The sequence below is a fragment of the Sesamum indicum genome, linkage group LG3, assembly GCF_026168435.1.
Source record: "Sesamum indicum cultivar Baizhima isolate 11 linkage group LG3, ASM2616843v1, whole genome shotgun sequence".
NCBI lineage: Eukaryota > Viridiplantae > Streptophyta > Magnoliopsida > Lamiales > Pedaliaceae > Sesamum > Sesamum indicum.
The window spans coordinates 17592782-17618865 of NC_142659.1; the positions used below are offsets into that span (position 1 = coordinate 17592782).

Below are 26084 nucleotides of genomic sequence, written 5' to 3' on the forward strand. Positions count from 1 at the left end.
TATATTTTATTCCAAATCTTTCTTTTCTAGTCATATTTAATAAATAAACAAATTATTTATGACATCCCAAAAATAAATTTGTTCGAGATATTATCCAATCCTAATTGAAAATAAAGTTATTGAATTTGATTATTAGTTTAGTCCAATTGTATATATTCATAAAAATTCAAAATGTTCGAGTTAAATTAACACAACAACAACAAGATTTGAGAATACAGGACAATTTTAATTTGCAAAAAGTATTTAAATTAGCAACAAAAGATGAAGTATCAAGATTAGATACTTCAATATTTAAATTGTTATATATTGAAAATGAAAAAAAATTAACGAAAAATTTTAAAGAAAAAATTATGTATTTTCTAGTCTATCTTATTTCTTTGACTACAGAATTCTGAAAAGAAACTGTGGGAAAAAATTTAGAAGAAAATATAAATATAAAAGAAAACAAATTCCGGTACTTCGTTAGGCATAGTTAACTAAAATTTAATATTAATATCAAATAAATACTGAAATTTTCACAGTTGAGTTGAATTTTCATTAGAAGTCAATACAAACTACTTTTTTTTTATTTTGATACAGTTTATCAGTTTAAAAACGGTGCAAATTCTAATGTAAATGGATTATAGAGTGTCTCCTGAAGCTTGTGCGCGGAACAACGTTATGATCTTTTAGTTTGTCATATTCTATTTCATAGACCAAGTACAAAGAAAAAACTTGACAACAATTTGGCTGGAATTTTTCTAGCATGTTGTATGTAATAGATAAAACTATTTATTAACTATATACTCTCTTAATCCGTCCATTTTATTATTAAATTCCATTAACATAAAATTATTGGTTTTTCTTTGATGGGAAGCTTTAGCGTGAAAAATTATGTGTTTCTATCTCCCTCGGTCGACCACTCGGCTTTGCCCCGTTGGTTCTCCTTTAACCCGTCCGCCGTTAACAACAAGTTCCAGTTTCATCAATTCTAGTCGTGCCTTAAAGCTAATGGTGATCACCTTTGATTGTACTCTGTTAATCTCATTTTCTAGATCATGAATATGTTTGCATATATACCTAAACTATTTCTTGCTCCACCGCATTTAGCCCATTTTACAATCTTCAAGACCATGCATGAAATATTCATTCGAAGTTGTCAAAGAACCTTCTTTATCTAAATCTATTCGACAGCATTAAAATCCCCTATGTTGAGCCACATCAAATTCATTCTTCTACTAACTATTGAAAGATATCTCACAAACCATTTCTTTTATTCACATTGGGATCCTCAAAGAAACTGATGAATGCCAATACTCTTCCCCATCCTCGAGTAGAATTCTCGCGTTGATATATTTTGGGGAAAAAGTTAGATAGATTCACAAAAATCTATTTATCCCATAAAAATGCTAAACCACCGCTCCTACCTTTAGAGGGAACGAAAATATAGTGCATGTTCAACGTGTTCTTGATGCGTCGATTCTTCTTTTTGTTACATTTGGTCTCTGTCAAGAAAATCAAAGAGGGTTTAAGTTTCCTTTCAAGCTCTATGGGATGGTATTTGTCCAAGAAACCCCTAGGGCAAGCTTGGCAATTTCAATGAGGTAACTCATTTGACCTGATAGGACAGCCTAATAGTCTTAGCCTATAGATGATATGATCTTTTATGATGAACAGAACAACTACAACTCTCTTATCAGGTCTATCTCCATATTATCATATAAGAAGAAGAAGGGTATAGCTTACATTTGCATGGTGTGGTATTGTTTCTAGTATAGGAGTTTTCACGTCTACCACGTTAACTGACTGAGGTTTTACACAGTTTAGATTGGGCGAGAAGTGGGCATAGGTTGAAAGGGGTAGATGAGGTGAGCGAGACATTGACAAGGTTCAAATTTGGTTGGTTAGCTTGTTGAAATCGGTCTATTTCAATAGGGTCAGACATGGTATCATTTGCTCGGGTAGAATATTTATGTGGGCTTGTTGGTTTGAAAGATTCCCCATGCATGAATGTGGGTTCGTTAACATCCTGGTTAGGGTTAAAAGGTTTTGTGTAGGTTCACATGTAAGTGGGTATGGGCTAGGTCCAAAATTTGGAGGATTTGTTGTCTTGAGAGATTTCTAAAAATGTCATGTTTGAGTTCAGTTTCCTCAAGGCAAGATGCAATATTTGAGCTCAAGGTTTTTGCAGGGAAAGTCCCCATTCAAGCCTTCAATTATGTGATTATTGTAGTCATGGAGTTGAGTAAAGAGAGATAGATTATGCTTTCATCACTAGCGGATTTACGGAGCAGACTATTATCTACTTCCTCCACATTATCCTTACCGAAATTATTACACCCAAAATCCCCAAAAATTCGCGATCCAAAGACATGTTGTCCCTTTATCTCCGCCATGGAAGAACAACCAATCGACTAAAGTATGGGCAGAAGGTTAAGTCTTGAGCTTGCCGCACTGCCAAAAATAAAGTTATTAAATCAAATCTAGTTGCTTTCATGGAACCAAGCTCCATATGAATTTGCTTCTATAGGATCCGTGAAGCTTTCTTCACATCGTAGATGGCAAAATTCGGCGATGTGCCCCTACTCTCCACATAGGTAGTAGATATTGAATAATTGGTCATAAGTAAAGGTTATCATCATTTCATCATCTTGGGTTGATCTCATCCAAAGTGCTCTCTTAAGAGGCTTAGTAACATTAAAAAAACCCTCATCTTCATAGCAAAAGTGCAATGTACCCATTATCATGCAATTTAATATAATGAAATTTGTCCATTTCTATCGCATATGTATTCTACCATTCCACGTGTTTGTTGGCTCAACGAGAAGTTCGTGGATATGAGTAGTAAAAGGGTACCAATCCAGGCAATTACATGTCATAGGGGATTACTCTTAATTCCAAGAAAAAGACAAAAATGTCATTGTTGAGAGTGAAAATACCCATAAAATCAAGAAGATCCACGTACATCTACTCAAGTCGGGCCTTGGGACCCTGACCCGCTTCAGAACCCGACATTCGTGCTGGATGACCTGCTTGCCATGCTACCGCACAATTAGTGGCAAGAGACGCTAAAATAGTGCCACGTGGTCCAGTCTACATAGTACATTTGGGCCTATAAATAACACCAACCTGAAGTGTTAAGGATATGACGCATTAATTACTTTTTACCTCATTTATATCTTCATATTGCATATTTCTACCTCGAACCCAAACTAACTTGGGCATCAAAGGGTGTTAGTCGGGGACAAACCCGACTAGACTAATATTCTGATTTCTTTCTCAGGGCCCATTACGATATCCAGAGTGATAGGTCACGAGCTTGGATCCTTCTAGGAAAGGTCGCATATATCTTTCCGGATCATCTGGCATCGTCTGTGGGAAACGCCTAAGGAACACCAATTAAGAAGTAATGGAAGAAACATCGAGAGGAGATATGCATGGAATAGAAGACACGCTAGACAAGGAGAACCGATGGTGCAACTAACCAAGGGAAAACTACAAAGGTTGATGGATGAAGTAGGAAGAAACGCGCTGGTGGCGTACGAGAGAAGGACAACCACTCCTATCACAAAAGAAACAACTAAGCGACAACTATTCAAGAAAAAAGAAGTAGAGAGAGAACCGCAGGAAAAAGCGGGTAGAGAGGAGCCTGGGTAGGAAGTAGAGAGAGAATCGCAAGCTCGAGTTCTCGGGAGTAGGGCCCAATGGTAGAGAAAGAACTAGAAGTAATGAGCTTGGGATCTCACGGCCAGAAGTGGATAATGTAGGGAAGCAAATTGAACACCTGGGCAAACAAATTGATGAGTTAAAAAAGCATAGGGAAATTGGTAGCACAGAATAGGAACTCGAGCCACCATATCAGTTAAAGCTCTACATATACAATCCACTCATGACCACGAGGGTGAGGGTTTTGATGATTATTGAGATGTCTAATTTGCTCCAATGGCCTACACCAGGTTCACCCCAACTAAAAAGTATTCGAGTAAATATTGCAAGTTTCATAGAGAAAGAGGGCATGATACTAAGGATTGCTACCAATTAAAAGATGAGATTGGTGAGACAATAATATTTTAGAGGGTACGTGCTCGAATCCAAAAAGGAAGAGAAGGAGTGAATGGAAAGAGGATGAAAAGCTAGTCAAGAAATAGGGAGAAATTTATACATAAAGAAAAGGAAGAAAGGAGGGATCCAGGTAATAGGGAGAACGTGGCTGTGAAAGGAGTAATACATATGATCATAGGAGGACCAACAGGAGGAGATTCGGGAAGGATGAAAAAGAAGTATGAAAGGCAATCTAAAGTAGGTAAGACAAAGGAATTAGTATTGAATGTGGAGCTCTAGGAAGATATTACATTTGGGAAAAAAGATATGAGAGCGGAGATGGGCTCACAGAACGACCTGATGATCATTAGGATGGACATAACTAATTTCACTGTGCATAAAGTGTTAGTTGATAACGGTAGCTCTGCAGATATTATATTCAAGGATGTGCTGAGGAAAATGGGATTAGATGAAACAAACTTTAGTCCAGTGCAGACTTTATTAGTCAGATTTGGAGGTAGTGAGGTCACGTCACTAGGGACCATCGACCTCCCGGCATCATAAGATAGGAGTTGAAACGAAAAACAACCATGATCAAATTTTTGGTGGTAGATAATCCTTTCGCGTATAATGTAATTCTAGGACGACTAGGCTTGAATTTGTTTTGAGCAGTAGTATCTACCTATCACTTAAAAATGAAGTTCCCAACAAAAAATGGGATAGGAGAGGTATCTTGCGACCAGAAAGAAGCTCGAAGGTGTTATAACTTGTTCCTGAGAAAGGGTATCCAAGAAGAAAAGAAAAGGAAGGTGGTGGGGAAGTGAAATCGAAGAGCCCATTGAACAAAAGATGGGTAGAACAGATCGGATCGAGCCAGCGGAGTAGCATAAGACCATAGAGATGGTGCTAGGGGAGTAGAGCAAAATAACAAGGATAGGATCACGTATGAATGTCATATTGGAAACCATGATGATTGAGTTTCTGAGGGAGAATGTTGATATGTTCGCATGTAGATCCAATGGCGAGACTAGTTAAGCAAAAGAAGAGGTCATTTGGCATAGAGCGGAATCGCATTATTGAGGAGGAGGTGAATCCACAAATATTTATGGCCGAGGAGGATAGAGATAAGACTTCTTTTACAACAGAGAATGGAACTTATTGTTATAAAGTAATGCCTTTTGATTTTGAAAAATGCAGGTGCCACATATCAAAGGCTTGTGAACAAAATGTTAAAAGAGTTGATTGAAAATCCATGGAGGTATATGTTGATGATATGCTAGTGAAGAGCAGAAAAACAGATGACCACCTCTTACATTTGAAATAGGCTTTCGAAGTAATGAGAATTTACAGAATGAAGCTAAACTGCACCAAGTGCATCTTTGGAGTCTAAGGAGGAAAATTCCTTGGATACATGGTTAGTGAAAGGGGAACTGAAGCTAATCCGAAGAAGATCGAAGTGATAATGAAGTTGGTGTCGCCCAAGACGATCAAGCAAGTATAGAGGCTGACGGGTAAGGTCGCATCCTTAATCGCTTTTTTTTTTTATCAGCAGATCAAAATCTTTCCTTTTTCAAAACTTTAAGAAAGATGAAGGATTTTGAGTGGAATGAAGAATGTGATCAAGTTTTGCAAACTCTAAAATAATATTTGACTTCACCACCATTATTGGCAAATTCGAAAGAAAATCAGTCCTTATATCTATACATCGCTATTTTCGAGGATGCAGTGAGCTCAGTGCGTGAGGAGTCAGGGATACAAAGTTTGATATATTATGTTAGTAAAATGTTGCAAGGGGCGAAGAGGAGATATACGCAGATAGAAAAGTTAGTATTAACATTGGTTGTCACAACTTGCAAATTGTAACCCTACTTCCAGTCACACAAGGTGGTAGTAATCACCAACCACCCCTTGAGACATATTATGGCTAAACCAGAAGCATTAGAATGGTTGATCAAATGGGTTGTAGAGTTAGGTGAATTCGATATCAACTTTCAGGCAAGAATGTCGGTGAAAGCTCAAGTACTTGCGAACTTCATTGTACAATTTACTGGGGAACAAGTTCCAAAACAATAGGAGGGTTGGTTGTTACTTGTTGATGGGTCGTCTAATGCTAACAACGGATGAGCGGGGATTCTATTACAAGGATCAAATGAGGTTGAGATCAAGGTGGCAGCCAGACTATCTTTCCCCACTACGAACAATGAAGCTAAGTATGAAGCTTTGATGTTAGGTTTAGAGTTGGTACAAGAAGCAGGTGCGAGGATTTAGAAGTCTATACTGACTCTCAGTTGGTAGCAATGTAGATCGAGGGAACTTATGAAGCGAGAGAGCGATCCATGATCCAATATTTGAAAAGAGTGAAGGAAATAATATCTAAGTTTGATAGGTGGGCGATCCAACAGATCCCGAGGTGCGAGAATGAAAGAGCGAATGCTCTATCCAAGTTTGATGCAATGATGGCAAGGGTTAAGGATAGGAGGATTACCATGATGATTAGCGAAAAAGCAACAATTGAAAAAGCTTCAAAAGTCCAAGTGGTTGAAGAGAAGAGGACATGGAAAGATGAGATTATCAAATATTTGAGGGATGGAGTTGTATCGGAAGATATGGTGGCTGCCAAACGAGTGAGATTCAAAGCCAATCGGTTCATGATGATCGGGGATGAGCTTTATAAGAGGCTGACAAAATCGCTCCTCTACCTATTTGATCTCATTTTGTCCACTGCGCTATCTCAGCAGTTTTGGGATCGGTATTAGTAGGTTCAGGTCTGATCACCTGAATCACAGACAAGAGTCCTTTCATCGACAAGAGTCCTATATAAAGGCATGCCAGTTCCCACTTGAAACACACAACCACAATCACAAGCTCTCATCCTTTGTGATTTCTCTCCCTCTCTTTCTCAGCTTCTATCATTCTTTTAAATATTTGAGCAATTACAGTTTTGATTACGAGCTTCTGAGTGTTTGGTCGAGGTGTTCTTCGGTATAATGCTAAAATCGAAAGAACTGTAACCGTCTTATCTTGGGAGAAATTACGTTGAACCCGATGCACTCTAATACGGGGCGCATATTATCTTCAAGGCAAGCAGTAACTCTGCGATTCTGTTAAATCAACTACTTCAATTGGACAGAGAATTGTTACGATACAATTCTCGTTGTAAATTTTCAATTTAAATTTTTTTGTCTTAAATAGCGTTTCTAATTGCTTTATGCTATTTGTTCCAACGTGGATTTAATTGCTTTTTGATTTCTAAATCCGATTGAAATATTTCAAAACGTTGTCTCGATTGCTTGAAACCAAAATTTTTCCAACGCTTACCACACTAACAACAAATGCAATATCTGCCAAGTGTGCGACAGATAAATCAATTTCTCTTCCAACTTCTGATACTGAGTTGCATTCATAGGATTTTCATCTTTGCAATCTCCTAACTTCTGATTTGGATCTATTGGAGTATAACAGGTTTAAAGATATCAATAATATATTTTCTTTGTGAAATAGCAAGTCCAATTTTTGACCTGGCAACTTCCATTCCAAGAAAGTATTTTAAAGACCCAAGTCTTTGATTTCAAATTCTGAAGCCAAACTTTCCTTTTAATTGATCCATTTCTATATTATTATTCGTAGTAAGAATAATATCATCCACATAGACTATTAAAAGTTATGACCTTACAATCACTAGTATGATCACTTTTAGCTTGTACATAGTCTTGATTCTTCATGGATCGAGTGGGTTGTTTAAGCCATACTCTTGGAAATTGCTTAAGTCCATATAGTGACCTTTTCAGTTTACACACTTTAGACCCAAAGTGTTCATCAAATTCAGGTGGTGGGTTCATTTTGACTTCCTCTCTGAATCTCGAAATGCATTATGCACAACTAACTGTTGAAGTGGCCAATCAAGATTTATTGCAATCGAAATTGGTACTGTAATAGTATTCAACTTAGCTACTGGAACAAAGGTCTCGAGATAACCAATACCATTGATTTGAGTAAAACCTTTAGCCACTATTCCTATTTTATATCTCTCCAGAGATCCATTTGAATTATACTTAATGGTGAACATCCATTTGCAACCAACCGTAGTTTTGCCCTTTGGTAGACTCATCATACCCATTTGTGGTGAAACTAGTTGTCATTAGAACTAATCAAAATCGTGACGTAACTTAAATTATTACTAATTTCTATAAGAGAGTTTGTGTCAAAATAAAAATTGTAAATATAATGTGAACATCATAATTAATGAAAATAGTCATCACTATTAACAAAATATTATTACTCTTATATAAATGGTATTCAATGACATAACATGCTCACATATATAGATACAAAAGTTAGTTAAAATTTTCACACATTCTATGCTAAAGCTATACTAAAACAAATGTAGAAGATGAAAACCTACTTGTCAAGGTTGGTAGTATATATCCTTTTATGCATAGTCATTTAATGTGAAATTGATGTAAATGGTTAAATTATTCAAGTAAAAAAAAAATTCTGAAATATTTAATTTAATTCACTCACAATGACCAAATATTAAACGAGAAAAAATATCAATAAAAAATTATATTAATATTACTAGGCAATCGGAAATACTTTTATTTCATTTAAACCACATATGAATGTGAGAGTATTTTTTATATAATAATTATCATATTAATTTAAAAAACTTAGAAGGATTTTGAAGCAAATCGAATGTCTAGTTCGCAAGTGTTGGAGTATTTTAACTTATATTATAATTAACAATCAAGTAAAATAAATAAATTAATATTACCCAACAACATAAGATTGAGGTAAGTTTAACCAATATAGAATACATAAAATTTTATAGTATCTTTCTCCCAGTTTTGTCTCCTCGCTGGTTCTATTTCCCCTGTTTCTCATCTTTCTCAGTAACAAAGAGAAAAAGAAATATTTTTCCATCAGGGTGAATAGCAGTTTATCTCCTTCTGTGATATTTAAAATGAATACGTTACTTCCTATAAAAAATATAGTAATTTACTCCCTGTATTTTTTTAAAATGGAACAATTTACCTCCTTATACAAAGAGGTAAATTACTTCATTTAAAAATCATAGGAGGGTAAATTGTTGAAATTTAAAAAATATAGGAAGGTAAATCGATATTTATTTTTTCACAAAGGGATAATTTGCTCATTTGTGATATCACAAGGGAGTTGCTTGTATTTTTCCCTTTTCCATGAAATTAGTCACGTTCAAAGAATGATTTCATCAAGATCTAAGAAATTGCAATCTATCATAACGAATTAGTAAATTATTATATTTTTTTCATTAAAATTAGAAGTTGGTTATCTAAATTATAAATCTAAAAATCCCATCAAATGCCTGGGTTTTTAGTTTACCAATATGTTTCCCATGAAATTAAGTGAAGTTCAAATCTTTTCCTTGTTGATCTGATTCATTAATATCTAAGAAATTACAACCTCCCATTCGAGTAAATGAATTTAGTCGAATAAACACCACCACATGTTTTATCATTATTTTACAAATAAACCAATATTTACTTTTTTGTATTTGTTAATTTAAAAATTAAAATTTTATCATCAGAATTTATTACTTTTGGTATGTAAGTAATGTGTTTAACATATTTTTTTTTAAAAAAAAATAAACATTTAGTTCTTCGAATTGTATCATTTTTGCATGTAAACTAATGTGTTTTATATATAGTTGAAACAAGTAATTTGATTTTAATTTTATATTCTTTTACAAAAAATAATGTATCAAGTGAATATTTATCTAATTAAAGAAATATATTAGAGAACTGCAAAAGTGCTAATATTAATTATCAAAAGTTGGAGAAAAAACACAAGGCGCCTTTCGTTTTTTGTACGTTTCTTGCCATTATCTCCCATCTTCCCCGTAAAACTGCTCCTTCCCAAACTTGAGTTCTTCTCCCATAAAAACACCTTCAATTTTTGGGGAAAAAAATGTAATATTACCCTCCTAACATGATGAATGAGCAAAAAAGTTTCTGTAAAAAAAAAAATAACAAATTATTTCCTGTAATTTGGATATGATACGGGGGTAATGTGCTTTATTTTCCAGAAGACAGGGGGTAATTTGCTAGTGTTTTTTTACATGAAATTTTTTAGACATTTCACATATCACATAAGAGTAAATTGCATTTAACCGGACAAAAAAAAATGTCATTCTCATCTTGATTTTCTTACACTTCTGAAAATTTGAATTTCGGGAAGCATAACAAGAAAACTAGTGGGTTGCTTGCACTGGTTGCAGTCCCCCAGTTTATCTCTCTAGGATTTACATTTAAGTTGGTTTATAGCTCTATTTTCGCGGCTGAGGACGTCTGATGAAAAGCATCACTTGGAGTCGAAGGCCGATGCCGGGGCTTCCAAAACTTATGGACAGTAGGCGATGGATTATCCATAAGAAGGGATACATTGTTATCAAGGATCGGGCCTTGCAAGGTTTGATTTATCCATCTCAATTTGGTCTGCAGTACTAGGTTTGGGTTCCCTTTGAGATATGAGTAAATTAGGTAGTTTCTTCAATTTGAACACAGTTGATTTTGTCTATCAGTTGTCATGGTGCGAAGATCCGTGGTGTTGCTAAGGATCGATTTTAGTTCACCAATTAAATTGTGGTGTTAAATTTTGTGATAAGAAGCTTCTTATTCTTGTTTTGTCACTGTTGAGTTGGACTTCTTATGCATAGAATGGATCAGGTAATTTTAGTTTGTTTTTGAGATTTAGGTTGATTAAGGAACTAGCTTTCCAAGTGTTGTATGTATCTGGACTGTGACAACATTCCTATTGATAAATTAAGAGCTTTCTCAATTATTATTGGATAATACTCTAGTAGAAATGGAGACACCAGTAATCCATGGATCCAGAATTCTTATTTGCAGATTGTGTAGGTGGTGGAACTACTGATTGACTATGAACACAATCATCCTCCTCCTACTGGGACTTATCTGCTCTCAAATATGAAATGCTACCTAAAATTAAAAACTATATGTTGAAGACAAAGGTTGTAAACAAGTACAAATGAGAAATCTAGACTTTTTATCTAACATCGATAACGATATGGAAAGTATTGGTTGGTGGAAGTAGAATTAACAGGTCTAACTTGATTACCATTTTTAATCTTTCACAATTTCTCACAACAAGTAGCTAGATAATAAAGATTATTTGATCTACTACAAGTTATTCTTTAGAGTTACTTCCTTTATTCAGGTCTATACAATACTAAATGCTCATGTTGTGCAGGTTGTTGAAGTTTCAAACCTCCAAAACTGGAAAGCTAACATCATTTCGTGGGCAATCACATCTCCACTTGGAAGAAACTTGAATATGTTGTCCCCTCTGTGAGCATGGATGGATACTCTCTTTATGCTTCTGCATGCAATATTAACTTCACATTTTGTAGGGTGAGGATTAAGGTAATTTTGATTGAATTGCAGGTTCCATATGTAACTCACTCGCACTGAATTAGAGGACATGGTCACTAAATTTAATTTTAATAATGTCACTGTAAATGAGCAAATAGTCACATTTCTTTTATCATTACATGACCATAATTAATAAAAAATATATTTTCTACTCTATATTTATTGTGACAACCTAAAAGTTTTTTTGCCTAGTTATTATCCTTAATTATCAATCTCAAATGTAAAAGCTCTGAAAATGTCATTCTCTAACTACAGGACTGTAGTTTTTCAATGGGATTTTGATTATTTAATTTATCAGATTCACAGAATATTTATAAGTACATATGATGATAACATCATATTCAAAATCCAAAGAGTTCTGAGCCGTTGAATCACACATAATGATATCATTATATGTCAATCCAACAGTTCACGATCCATAAGGTACAAGCCCACGTGAGCAACCTCAACACATTTCATGAATTCTATAGTTGAGAGAACTTATCTGAAAAAAGAATCAGTGGGTGGCAACAACAGCTCAATAACTCCCCAGGGAAAATCTTCCTTCACAATTGAGCATCATGCCTAACAACGTCATGCATTTCTGAACTTCTCCAGCAATCAATCTCAAAGCTGGAACAACTCTCACTTGAATAATGTGTAAGTCAGACATTCCCCATTTGGCGCTGGGTTTTATGATTTTGCGAGAAAAGATATGCACAAGTATCCTACCAAACAAGAGTTATTCACAGGAACTAGTAAATAAGCATCTCACCTTCACGTAAACCTACACGAGAAGATCTTCCATCGCGTCGAGTAAGAACCCAAGCGTAGTTAGTGCCATTTGAAGGCCTATCAGTGGGTTTAAGGCCAATAATAGAATCCACCTCCAAATTTTCATGATTTCTTCTGTACTGATAATACATGGAATAGAAACTTCAAGGTTGTGAGGTACTTTGTCCTGCGAACTAGATACAAGTGTAAGGTTATCAGGCTCCAGCTTGCCATCCTGCCCATCAACTACACTGCTGAAGATCTCTTCTGCCTCAAAATGTTCCTCAGCTGTGACACTTTCGGCTTCACTGCCATCTTCATTTACTGCTTTCATGGAGGTGATGGATGGAACTGAATCTGCATCTGAAAAGAGTACCTAATACAGCAAAAAGGTTTTGCTCCTAAGGCTTCAGCAACTGACAAACATAGCACAAGCAAGACAAATTCTTACCTCTACTTTGAATTCCCCTGAAAATTGATCCTTGGCATCCCAAAGAACATCAACTTCATCACGGGTCAGCATTAAAACATTTGACCTGATAAATGCCGTATGGAACATAACTCTAAAAATAATTTCTTCCTTCACCAGATCATCCTCCAAATGGGTGCACTCAAGAACAATATCCCCTTGAACACGGGAATGGATGTCGATTTTTACTATTTCACACTCTTCCTGCAGCCACAGATATAAGATCATCTTAAACATGTGGTCGATTCGTTCTGTTTAGTGTGAATTCTCAGGATCGTGGCAATACCTTTTGATACACACGAGTATGTTTTCCCACTTTAGAAGTTGTAAACAAAAGCTTTGAACTTCTACTTGATGTTTCTGAAGAAGGATCCTGACCATATACACGCAGTATTGGTCGGCATCCTCTGCCACCCTCATATAAAGGAAGAAGTCTAAGTATAATACAATCCAAAGCCAGAGGTGTATCCGATGGTGGCCAATCCGACCCAAAATTTCTTCTAGAGATGTACTGAAGATATCTGAGCTGAGATGGCTGGGGATCCAGAGGAGAAAGAAGATAAAGAATCTCCCTGGGTGCTTGCTTGTATACCATTTCAAGAGTCTTCTGCTCATCGGTGAACTGCTTTTTGTAAAGAAGAAGGCCCGCAAGCATAAAAGCAAGCACAGGCCATCCTCCCCTTTCACAGTGCATTAAAAGCACATTTTGTTGGCCTTCAAGCGACAACCAGCTCTCACTAGATCGCAAGACATGCTGGATCATCTCTAGTGGTAACAGTGGACAACCTTCATACAGCCGAGGGTAATCCAATACCGTCATATCATATTCTGATAATATATCAGATAATTGGCTCCTCCTTTCTCCTTCGAAATTAAAAACCATAAATGAAGCATCTGGGAAGCAATCCTGTAGCTGAGCTACAATTCCATTCAGGTATGTTCTATACTCATCTTCGTCGAGTACATCAGTGGAGAAGCAACAATCAAACACTACATTCAGCAATGATCAAATGGTATTACTACACATCACAATTCACGAGTCCCATAAGCATAAGTAAAATCACTCCTCTTGAAACCAACTTTTATGTTTCTCGAAAACCGAAGCATGCAGACAGTTTCTATGATGAAATGCCTAAAGAACTGTATAATGTCATTAAAATTTAGGGATAACTACTTAACCACACCCTGAGATTTGGTCAGTAAACAAATTCCTCTCTTGATTTTCCCAGACAAATGTCAACCAAAAATAGCAACAGTATTCCTCCAAGTTTTGGCCCTTGGTTTTGAGTTCATGGGCTAAAATGCCCTCTGGTCTGGTACTTGTATGATGTACATGCTTATGCCCTGACTTGTATCATTTATGATTTATCACAGGTGTTAATGCAATATTCTGTACCAAAAATTTTGAAAATCAAAGATTTTGTAGGTCTATCACTCTTTATTCCATTTTTTTTCTCATTTCACTTTGCCTTAGCTTTTAAGTATATACTTTTCATTGTATTTTTATGCTTTAGTTTCTCTTTCATTTTTCATCTTATGTAATGTAATATAGGTTTTATCTATAATTATTTAGCTAATGTAATATACTTTTAAGAAAACAAAATAATTAATAACTATGAAAAACTAAACTTTTCTTGCACATAATTAATCAAATAAATGACTTAAAAGGATCGTAAAAGGTACTCTTCTATTCATGAACTGATTAGTGACTAAAAAGACAAGTTAGCTATGAGTAAATATATAATTAATCAAGTTAAAATAAATAATAAAAAGCATTAGAGTTTATTTTTTAATTTAGCTGATTAAATTAATGTGTGTACACAATAACTATAGTAAATACATGAAAAATTATAACATACTCATTCTAATTAGACTATATGGTATATTCTAGTTTATAATTTAATGCACCTATATCCTTTTTTCTTCTTCTTCTTCCTCTTTATTTTCCTTTCCTACCGAACTCCCTACACCAGAACCCCCCACCATATATATACTGCCCCCTACTCCTACCCCTAGCCCCTGACCCCCCACCTCTTCCCCAACCCAACCACTCTAGTTCCCTTGTATGTATATCTGTGTCTGGGGTGTGCATCATATTCATACACATAACAGAGACTATATATATAGAAGAGAGGGAAGGTAAATACATAAATATATACATATATATATAATTAAGAGAGAGAGAGAGAGAGAGGACATTATAGAAAAGAAGAAAAGAGGGAATTATGAATTTGAAGATTACGGGTTACTTTTATATATCCAACATTTTACATTTTTAGGGCAATTCTTTTTTTATTTTTTATTTTGTTGGTCGCCTCTTGAAGGGGAAAGAAATCCATTTGCTCTTCCGGTCATTATTTCATCCCAAAAACTCTGATTGGGAATTTACATAAAATTTTCCAAAAATAAAAGGATAGGCTGTATCATGACAAAACCTCGTTTACAAGTAATTATCCATAATACTTATTTGCAGCAAAACACTGAAAATGCTGGGAGGGCTAAGAAAATGATCACTGACACCAAATTCAAGATACAACCCTTATCATCCAATCCATAAGTATGATAAGAAATCTGGATGGGGGTTAAAATTTAAAATAACAACTCTATTCCACCGTATTCAAGAAAAACTCAAAGCAGTAAGTTGATAAGTAGATCTTCAAGATGCGGGTCAAAATTAATGCCTCAAAACATTTTCAAGCAAACAAATGATTCTAAACACTATTTGTGCTTTTGGGCAACATCTTCACTGAATATTAGTTCAGTATAACCTAAAAGAGCCAAATTTGACAACATCCAGAACTTCTTTTCCTTTGGCAAAGGAAAGTACACTCCCATTTTCACATAGTATACGGAAGAAACTGCATCAGAAGCTTCAAATTTCTAGTTGCTTCATTAGCAATTATCTCCTATATTTCCAAGCTGGTTAAGACCAATCAAAAGACAAAATAAGCATGATCCAGAAGTTCACAAACTTTGTAATAATTAACTCCGTAAACTGCCGTATCGACAAGGACCAACCATCCATATGGTGAAACCTACGTGCAATACACTACAACTATGGTTGTCTGGAATTGCAATCCCAGAAATCCCAAGAATTACACTAAACTGCCACTATTCACTTAAAGCTCCAAAATTCTTCATCCTTAGTATAATGCCATTTTTAATTATAAACTTCATAAAACTGAATAATCAAAAGTCATAATTGAACAAGAAACAGTAGCTGCAAGCATACCGTAGACCCTCTCGGAGATTTCCAGAAGCCGATCAGGCGGCTTCCGGTAGAAGAATCGCCTGAATAGCGCCCCCTCATTCTGCTGTCTTCCCCTTGTTTGCATCTAAAACCCCTTTTCCTCGATCCAAAATTCTACTGAATTTGACCTAAATTACTAACCGATATCCACAACTTACCAATCACTGCCAGAGCAAAATCAAAAATTAAACAATTGCACAAATCCACATCAAAATACCGGAAGGAATTGCAATTAGAGCAGAGGGTTTGACCTCACACTATTCGACATTAAACTATTGCAGCTGTCAACTGTATCAAAGAAAGATTCGAGGCAAAGTATTCAAAAACTGTAGAAACGTAGAAGCTCTGACGACTGAGAATCGACTAATTCGAGTTCCCCATATGCCCGCCCAATCATAGGCCTAGGGGGCCAGGGGTGGCAACGAGCTCGACTCCTCGACCATTTTTGTCGAGCTCGACTCCGAGCTCCAGCTCGATTTTTTTATTTTTTTTCTATTTTTTTTATTATTATATTAAATTATAGAAATCACTAATTTTTTTCATAAATTTATAAGTAATAAAATAAATTATATAATGTATATTATATTATATTATTATTATTATTATTAGATTAAATAATGAGAATCACTAATTTTTTTGCATAAAATTATAAGTAATAAAACAGATTGTATAATGTATACTATATTGTTATTATTCAATTAAATAATGGGAATCACCAATTTTTTACATAAATTTATAAGTAATAAAATAGATTGTATAATGTATACTATATTATAAATATACTAAAATATAGTATGAAATTCTAATTTATTATTATAAATATAAATTACTGATTAGTTTAGCAGTAATATAATTAGTAAAATATAAAAAAAAAATCATACTGAATAGTTTAAAGTTATGGAAAAGTATCAATTTATCTGAAATAATGCAATTGGAATACATAAAAATATTTTATAGTTGAGATTAATATATGTTCACAATCTGCAGTAAATTTATATATTTATAAATGTTAGTATTACATTGATATAACTATCATCTTACATTGTTGAACAACATGGGTTAATCGAACCATTAAAATTCAGATCAAACCGTTAAATATGATCAAACTTACAGAAAAATACACTTGGTAAAAGGTTTAGACTTATTGAATATACGGATGTCAAGATATCGTACACAAAACATAAGAATAATCATTCAAGTCAGTGTATCGTAGAATCAGGTCATGTAATTTTAAATCAAACCGTCCGATATGATCTAATAGACACAGTCTTATATATATTTAAATTTGGTGTGAATCGGGTGCCCAAATTTTAAGATATCATAATTGTTGATTAATTTTTTGATCTCATTATATATAATAAAATAATAATTAAAATTGTTCAACCATCATTATTTTTAGATTTATTCATAGCCCCAGGACGACTTTTACTTCAATGTTGAGACATCCTTGAATCCAAACACTTCTCAATGGTGGAACTAACAGTCAAGATGTAAGGACTAACTAAAAACAATTTTCTTGACAGATCTCTCTATCAGAACCACGAAAATGGATACGTGCAGATGGATGCAAAAACCAAATGAGGATGGAACATTTACACAACTATTTGAGGAGTTTTCACAAATTCCCTGTACATCAAGTGAGTGGTTGAGAAAGAAACATTTGAATGCCGATGGAAAATCTAACTCAAGAGATGAAAAATGATAGTAATAGATTGTGGCTGAAATTTATAAGTTTATCATAGAAAGAAGGAAAAAGGAACGAACAAGTATCAGCCCTTTCTTCGTCTTGGCTGGAGGCCTAGTTGGTTTTTCATGGGATTGTTGCGTCTAACTCAAAAAGACGAGGCGTTCAATAACCTCGCTGGTCATCATACTCCTTATGCTTGTTAGTCAACATAGAGCTTAATCCTTCTTTAGGACCATAAGCTTTGTGCAATGGCAACTCATTGAGCTGACTTTCATCTCCAGGTCTACTGTGCTTGGAAATAGCAACCATGGAGTTACCTCCCGTTTCTCTTTACTGCAAATGAAACATGATATTAGTGGGCTTTATGATAGAACTAGTGCAGAATACATTTTATATAGAAAGAGAGGCAGCAAACATTATCTCTGCATATTTTTATTTGATGCATTCTCACTCCACAAAATAATGAAACTCCTCTCCATCAAATCCCACCAAAAGACTACACATTTATTCCATGCATTGTGCAACGACGGTGGAAAATATTTGATATTCCAGGCTGAAAGCGTATGTAAATTTCATGAAAAGTAGTTGAAGAAAAGTGGTGATAAAGTGGCTGGAGCACGTTTCAAGTGTCAATTTTTGGGAGATAAAAGAATTTCTTGCGCAGGTGGATCACAAGCCGGCTTACCATGAAAAGTGTTAGATGATTAGGACAGGCTCGGCATCTCAATTCTACAAACAATTTATTATTTCTTACAATATTGAGCAATTCTTTCGCACTCAGTTCAGTTTCCCAAACAATTTATACCTTACCTCTCTGGAACCATGACCTTCGAACTGCCTGGCGGATGTGACGCTCGTGCTTTTCCAAGAGTTCATCAATTCTTTGCGATTGAGATAGCAAGGGTCCTGAAAAGTCAACCTTCTCCCCTTGATCATGATAAACCTGTTTCAATACCCACTTGGATTAGCACAAAAGTCTGAAATGAAAAGGGCTAGTTTTTGAATTCTTACAAAGGGTAGGATAAGCTCAAAAGGTATAAAAAAAAAGGTTACAACTGTTCCTACAAATTCCTGGCTCACAAGCCAACCAAAATACTGACATTTTATTACCTAACACCCCCATAGAAAATCAAACTTCAGTAGCTAGCATTTCTATCACACATGATATCATGTAAATCACAAAGAAAAAAGGAACCCTGCTGTATTGCATGGGACTATGTCAGTTATTTTGACGTTGATAAGGTCCTTAATGCACTTCAATACCTTGATATGTAGTAGATGATGATGAAAATGATGCTAATGGACATAATTAGAGACAGCATTCTCATAGCAGCTTTGTAATTACCACGTTGATTCTCTTAGCAGCCGCTTCCTCTTTATGATAGAGCGCCATTGACAGTTCCTGAGAATGGTATCCATCTGAAGCATCAAAAGAATCCGGACGCTCTAATTGGCTCCATTGTTTGAGCATCGAGCGCTTGATGGTTTCATAGGAGTCGTGGCCTTTCGTCTTCACAAACTGCCCATTTACAACTTCACAGTTTTCTTCCCCCTTCGAATCCAAGTTATTCCTCAAATGCAAAGCACCAGAAGGTTCTATTATTAGACTTCTAGAACTAGACCTACTTCGCGATCTTAAGGATGAATCAATCATCCTTTTCTTTGCCCAGGCAAAACCACTTGATCCTGAAACTTGTAAAGGACCTGAATATGTATCATCACCTTGAGATGCATTCTTCACATGAGATGCCTCTTTGGTAGAGCCTGTTGATGGCTTAGGTGGCTCCTGACCTAAGACCCTATCTCCTCTGTGATTAGTGACACCATGTCTGTTCATTTTCCGTTCACCTTGCATTTGATGGGGCAAGTTCTGTAAAATTTAAAATTAAGTTTAAGAACAAGTCCTACACAACATAAAAGAGATAAAATACATACTAAAGATTTACAGGACTGATATGAATGGCCATGTATTTAGAAAACACACACAATATGTATATGTACATGCAAGGCCCCCCACCCCAAACGCATACACATATGTTGGGGTGTCGGTGTGGTGGGGGGGGGGGGGGGGGGAGGGAGGTGTGCAGACAGACAGAGATGACCTCTTCTGGGGCCAGTTTATTGATTCCGTTCTGCTTCCTAGCTGGCTTCCTTGTTTCAGGTCCACGTGATCTTCCACCAGTCCTTTTCCTATAAGTACAGAAATCGATAACTTTAACATTGAAAATTTGAAGAACTAACATTGCAAGTCCAAATGGAAATGAAAAGCATTACCTGCTGGCCTCTTCATGATGTTTAATATCAATCTCCTTACTAGGTGGATATTTTGGCAAGCTTGATGGATCACAAGCATATGGCTTCATCTTGAAATACTATTGATTGCAAATAAAGAATAAAATATCAGGAGGGTAGTACTTCACATGAAATCTTTAGCACTAAGAATATTTAGAACTGCATAATGTCATGAATTTCTTAGATGAGAGGGTTGAGAAAAGATGCATTCACGTTGCTTTGCATAAATCAACGATGACAATTTTTTCATTTTTCTCTATTAGAAAAGAAAGAACAAACATCCAAAAGAAAATTAGACAAAAAACCAAAGGAAATTAACACTACACATGAAACATTTGCTTTTGTTTATCAATGGTTAGGTGTCTCAAAAGAATACCTCTGATGTTAGGGCTGAAGTAGCAGTGCCCCTCTTGTATGGTTCCACAGATAGGAGAGTTTCTATCAGTGTGACAGCAGATTCAGGTAGATGCTCAAAGGTTTGCCAAAGAGAGCTCTTATAAGGATGCTGTGGTTTAAACAAAGTTGCATGAGGAAGTTTGGATTTCTTCCAGTAATCCTCTGGAGGGGATCCACAAAGTTTGAATATTTTGTGTAACTGTTCAACCTGTTAATAGATAGAATCCATTCTCATTATTCAGGAAGCGGGAGTTCACATTATATGCAGGCTACACGTCTTTACAATAGATACTCTGAACTAGTCTCTAAATGTATTTCAGAAGTTACAACAATTATGATTCCTCTTGGAGTTTATTTATATATGTAAACCTCATGCGATATGTAAACCTCATCCGCTGCTTCGGAGTATGGGCGTGTTGCCATTGTGCCTCCTGGCACAAGATACCATAAGAACATCACATGTTGTATGGCTCTCCAATTTAGGGACAAGAACAGTTGGCTCATATTTTCAGAAAATTTGAAATGTTCCGACTATTGAGGAAGAAAGAATGTCATATATATTTTGTAATAGAGCACATGCAGGACTACCTAGGCAAACTAGTAAATGGGCTGTCCTAGTTTATATAGAATGCTGCGCATGTCTAGTTCTGATAGAATGCTGCGTATGTCTAGTTTTGGCTTCTTCATTCAACAAATGAACTAATACGCTTTAATAAGCTATAGCAAGTGTTAAGTAAGCTAAACAGAAATCTATTTCAGGAACAGCATTTTTGTCTGTCTTTCCGCTATGGCTATAGTAATATCATGCGATTGTACAAGGTAATGCATTCTAGTTTGCCATAAAATAAAAAGAATCTCGGAGTAATAATCAGTCTCTCTCAATTAATGGTAAAAACATGATGGAGTCAATAATTTCCCATGAAGTATGGGTTTGAGGACTTTGCCTGGCAAGATCCGTGCAAGCATCTTCACATACAAAAAATACTTGAACTTTAAAGCAGCAGTGTACTTTTTGGAGATGATTATTTGGTGTACGAGATTAACGAAATCCCAAGTAATCATATTCAAGGAAGTTGAGGATCAATCACTCTGAAAACCATATAGTTAACATTGGAAATAAGAGAATATCTTAAAATGCGAAAGTTTCTTTCTTATTATCACTCACGCCCACATATCTTGATCATAAAGTTGCAAGTCAACTTATAGAAGGGCGTTACCTCAGTTCTCCCTTGAAGGATGGGTTTACCAGTCAGAAGTTCAGCAAGCAAGCACCCAACACTCCACAGATCCACCGATGCCCCATAGTCATTAGCGCCCAGTAGTAGTTCTGGAGGGCGATACCATAAAGTGACTACTCGACTTGTTAGAGGTTGCCTATGCCCATAAGTAGAGAAGTTTGCTAATCCAAAATCGGCAACCTTCAGAACTCCTTCATTATCTACTAAAAGATTTGCACCTTTAATGTCCCGATGCATTACACCTCGAGAATGACAATGCTCAAGGCCAGATAACAATTGCTTCATGTAGCATTTCACCTGCAAAATAAGCCCAATGAGATCCTTAGCATAGACAATAGATTTAACTTATTTGCTTCAAGAAAGAGACCAAGGAATAGTACTTCTTGCACACAGAAATATCAAGTGTACCATCTATGTGTCATATCGATAGCTCTGTATGCTTAAAGAAGAATAATCCAAACCTGTGCTTCAGTGAAAGTGATCTCTGGGGAAGACAATAGCCCGGCAACATCGTGCTCCATATACTCAAACACAAGATATATGTTGCATGAAGATCGTGATGTAATTAATCCTTCCAACTTTATAATATTTGGATGATCAAGCCGGCGAAGAATCATTATCTCCCGGCACATAAATCGAACACTTTCAGGCTCAAAATTGTCAAACCGAACCTTCTTCAGAGCAACTATCCTCCCAGTTTCCAAGTCACGTGCTCTGAACACAGTGCTATATGTACCCTGACCAATCTGTTTGAAGCAAGCATATGCAATATACATGTCATCAGCAAAAACTGAATATTTAATGATAGCGAACACATATAACAGAAATTTTTCTTCCTGTATCCTGAGGACAGGCTTGGCTGCCTGCAATCTTTGATCTTGAAAAATCAGGGGGAGACGAGGTGACATTATAAGTTTTTCAATAGAGAAAAGCCATTGTCTGTCCTCGTTAAAGACTTAAGTGCCACCCACGTCATAACATCATTAATCTTGGTTATTGACTGAATTGTTGCACAAAAAAGCATGAAAAGAGCCAATAGCCTCTTATAACTATATTTCACCCTAATAGCTATGGGATATTACCAGTTGAAGTCTTTTATTTCTAAAGATAAGGGCAATGTCCTAAGCCCAATCACTATTCCATCCAATTCAAGCTTCTTGGTTAATTGGCAAACTTCGGATGTGGATTTCCACAGTGAAAGGATTTAACTAAATGACTGTAACAAGTTAGTGATACAGAGCCAAAACCATTCACCATTGATTGACTGCAGAAACAAAATGATATGTTTCAACTTCTCAATTTAGTAAGAATTCTTGCTCAGTGTTTGCGCCTACTATAAGATGAGGTCTGGTCTGCACGATAAATGGTAAAAGAACCACCTAAACCTTTGTCTTGAACTCTCAGTCGCTATACAAATGTTGCAGCTATGCAACTCCTATCAAATGAGCACTATACTAATATACTTGAACTCTTCTATTCGCACGTTACACACTTACCACATAAGACACTATCAAATCTAGAACTCCAAATACTTTTTAGTTCAACAAACAACCATGAAACCGACTTCTTTTATGTCTCTCCAATTCAGTCAGTTGATCTTGATACCTTACACCAAAAAAGGTAAAAAGTAAATATCCTGGATACCATAGCATAACAACTTAGTTGGAAATTCGAAACAAAAACACCAAAAACAAGAATGAAAAAGGAAAAAACTGTGTGGGTATATACAGTTTCCTAAATCCTCAAAATTGGTTAGGAAAACAAAATTCCACAGCCACGAGTGTAGTTCATTAACAATCTCTTAAAAACTCAGTCTATGCAGGACAATCCCACATGCCATAATTATTCATTAATTTTTCCAACTCACTCCAGGACAAGAAAGAGACAAGTACACAAGTGTACAAACTAGTCCTAGTTACTGTACTAATCAACAAGTTAATGACACAATCCCAGTTAGTTAATAAACAATACGAATAATCATAATTATTAAACTTAACCTTTTCAAGTTTCTCGAAAGAGTCTGCTTTGAGCGGCACCCAGCCCTGAATGGCTTCACCCGCCACCGCGCTCAGCCACGCCGGCCAACCCGCCGCCACTTGCTCCCCTTCCACATACTTGTGCAAGTTCCCCAGCCTAAAACTCACAGATTCACTCCCACACCCGTTCGAACTCGTCCGTCCCGACTCACCCATCTCGCTTCCCGACTCAGTGGCCCCCCTCTTCTTCACTTTCTTCAAGTTCAACTCCAGCTCCGCCACCAAACCGCCGGCCCCGCCGCAGCTGCCCACTCGGCTCCGACCCGACCCTCCATTGATCCCTCCGGAGTGATCCAGTGCGGCAGGGGTCACCGATACCGCTTGCTTTGCCGACACGCAACCCATGAGAGCGTGCCAACACAAACGTCACCACTCCAGCACCAGCAGCGCCGCCGCCGCCGCCGCCACCATACTCCTTAAAGCAGTAAAACTAAAACGAATCCAGATCGGAACATGCTAAATCTTGACCCCAGTCAAGCCTAGTTTCCGAAAAAGCAATGCCAATTCACTAGATGATTGACGATTCTATCTTTCGCTTTTATATGTAATCAAGAAAGAAACATCTCTTTCACAAAACTCCTCTCACTCTCTCTCTCCCTCTCTCTCTCCCTCTCTCTCAACCTCTTTTATGTGCGGCAATTGCGGGGAGGGTTTATCACTTAATGGGGTTCAAAATCCCAGCAAGAATTCAAGCGGAATCAACGGAGCGACAAACCCTGTGGCCTTTTCCTCTCTTCCCTTATACACGCTTACGTGCGCTTCTACTGCTATACAATCTTGCTCTCCCTCAATTCCCCTTAATTCTTTTTTTTCTCCCTTAAACAAAAACAGCGGCGAATCTACACAGTGTAAAACCAAGAAAGTGGCAGACCCATACAAAGACTCTCAACCCGTATTTGACTTTTAACATGCATTCCGCAATGGGATCTAAATTCTGTACTCTTTTGTTTGCTTTCGAGCTTTTCCCTTTCTTAGTATAATATTTCTTGCCTTCAAAAACGTTCAAACTTCAAACTCGATCAAACCCATTTTGGTTTTGGTGGGGTGGGGTGAGGTGAGGTGAGGTGGGGTGGCTGTACATGGCTTACATAGTGACAGAGAATGAGAATTTAGGGGGGTGGGGGGGGGGGGGGGAAGAGACCAATAATGGAGCGCGTGGAAGAGTGTAGATACTGTGGGAAACAATGTTGGTTGGGTTGGTGTTGACGAATTGAGTAATGTGTTTACATTGTAGTGTAAATAGAGGGACAAGAAAGAAAAAGGGCTGATTATTTAAATATTTCACCATAAAGTTTCAACAATTATAAAAAAAAACACCTACTATTTTAATTTCTTATGTATTATTGAACCATGGTCAATTGGTCAATATTACATGTATATTGTAATATAAACTTGTATTAAAATATATTTATAATTAAAATTTAGATAATTACACTCTCCTCCTCTGATTTTATTTAATTACACATAAATCCCCTATAATTTGAAAAATTACATCTAGCACTCATAATATTTGCTTCCATCTAACAAATAAGTCCCTCTGTTAAACAAAATTTACCGAATTTGATGATGTTAATAAAAAAAATTAAAAAAAAATCTATGTTTACCTCCGATTGACTTATTACTGGCCTATTATAGATCTAATAAATTTTTTTATGATCAAATTACTCTCATACGTCTTCACGCGTTAACGTATATGAGGAGGTATATTTCACCATTATAAGGATAGTGTGATCCGAAAAAAATTATTTGACCTACAATAAATCAATAATAAGCCAATCGAGGGTAAATATCAATTTTCATTCAGTTATTCTGTTAACTCAACAAATTTAGTGAATTTTAACTAAAGAAGAGATATTTATTAGATGTAAGCAAACCTTAAGGTGCTAAATGTAATTTTTCAAATTATAGGGGGTCTACGTGTAATTATACCAAATCTCAGGAGATGAGAGTCTAATTATCCCTTAAAATTTTAAAGTACCTTTATTTTTTTTTTGTTGACTGTCGTATAAGGACATAATACTGTAATTGTTTTAATATTTATAAGATTTAAATATATATTTTTTATATCGAAAAATCGTGTTAAGGTTGTTATGCGTGAATTTGGGTGATTGCTACCTCATCGAACAAGATAATATTTGATTTCATCAGCTATAAAACCTACAAAACAAACCACTGCCAGAACCATGCAGGGAAGACCGATTGTAGCCTTTCGATACTTAAATCAAATAGGTCGTAAAAGAAATATAATAAAAGATCATAAGAGTATTAGGGTAGCAAAAATTACATCTACTGCATGAATAACGACCTTTATAGATTTCCTTCAATTCTACAATTTCAAGTGAATTAAGACAATAAAATGATTGGATGGTCAAGGGGGTTCATACATATTAGAGTTTAGAACGCACAAGAATTAGATTGTAAAGATCTTGAATTAATTAAATGGATCTAGAGCTCCTTCTTGAACATTCATAGAACCGTTGCTATGTGAAAATTCGCATTGTAGTGTATTAATTCTT

General features: G+C 35.9%; 2 protein-coding genes across 5 annotated transcripts; both read right to left on the bottom strand.

Moving 5' to 3' along the window:
• Window positions 1-11705: 11705 nt before the first annotated feature.
• Window positions 11706-16409, bottom strand: LOC105157955 (formin-like protein 20). 4 transcript variants are annotated; one of them, XM_020692229.2, is made up of 6 exons: window positions 16171-16409; window positions 15902-16083; window positions 12956-13659; window positions 12652-12873; window positions 12202-12576; window positions 11706-12059 (listed from the first exon to the last, which is right to left on the bottom strand). In XM_020692229.2, the coding sequence occupies exons 2-5, from the start codon at window positions 16002-16004 to the stop codon at window positions 12214-12216; spliced, it is 1392 nt and encodes a 463-aa protein (XP_020547888.1). In that variant the 5' UTR covers window positions 16005-16083; window positions 16171-16409; the 3' UTR covers window positions 11706-12059; window positions 12202-12213. The 4 variants fall into 4 exon arrangements, with proteins under 4 accessions (XP_020547888.1, XP_020547887.1, XP_088734423.1 ...); XM_020692228.2 differs by having other exon boundaries at window positions 11706-12074; XM_088878297.1 differs by having other exon boundaries at window positions 11706-12576; window positions 16176-16409.
• A 1071-nt stretch (window positions 16410-17480) lies between these two features.
• On the bottom strand, window positions 17481-24630 carry IBS1 (Protein kinase superfamily protein). Its single transcript, XM_011074513.3, has 9 exons — window positions 23530-24630; window positions 21994-22278; window positions 21512-21829; window positions 20275-20502; window positions 19881-19978; window positions 19709-19796; window positions 18952-19476; window positions 18417-18549; window positions 17481-17939 (listed from the first exon to the last, which is right to left on the bottom strand). Exons 1-9 carry the CDS (start codon window positions 23911-23913, stop codon window positions 17920-17922), a joined length of 2079 nt encoding a protein of 692 aa, XP_011072815.1. The 5' UTR covers window positions 23914-24630; the 3' UTR covers window positions 17481-17919.
• Between the last annotated feature and the right edge of the window lie 1454 nt (window positions 24631-26084).

Excerpts from the sequence above, each read along its gene's own strand:
- LOC105157955 (XM_088878297.1), bottom strand. The coding sequence starts at position 16,004 with ATGCAAACAAGGGGAAGACAGCAGAATGAGGGGGCGCTATTCAGGCGA. Across the intron at positions 13,660-15,901 it reads AATCTCCGAGAGGGTCTACG|TGTTTGATTGTTGCTTCTCC; the intron begins GTATGCTTGCAG and ends TGCTGAATGTAG. Across the intron at positions 12,874-12,955 it reads ATACTCGTGTGTATCAAAAG|GAAGAGTGTGAAATAGTAAA; the intron begins GTATTGCCACGA and ends CTGTGGCTGCAG.
- IBS1 (XM_011074513.3), bottom strand. The coding sequence starts at position 23,913 with ATGGGTTGCGTGTCGGCAAAGCAAGCGGTATCGGTGACCCCTGCCGCA. Across the intron at positions 19,979-20,274 it reads CTTCAGCCCTAACATCAGAG|TATTTCAAGATGAAGCCATA; the intron begins GTATTCTTTTGA and ends TGCAATCAATAG. Across the intron at positions 19,477-19,708 it reads ATAAACTGGCCCCAGAAGAG|AACTTGCCCCATCAAATGCA; the intron begins GTCATCTCTGTC and ends TAAATTTTACAG.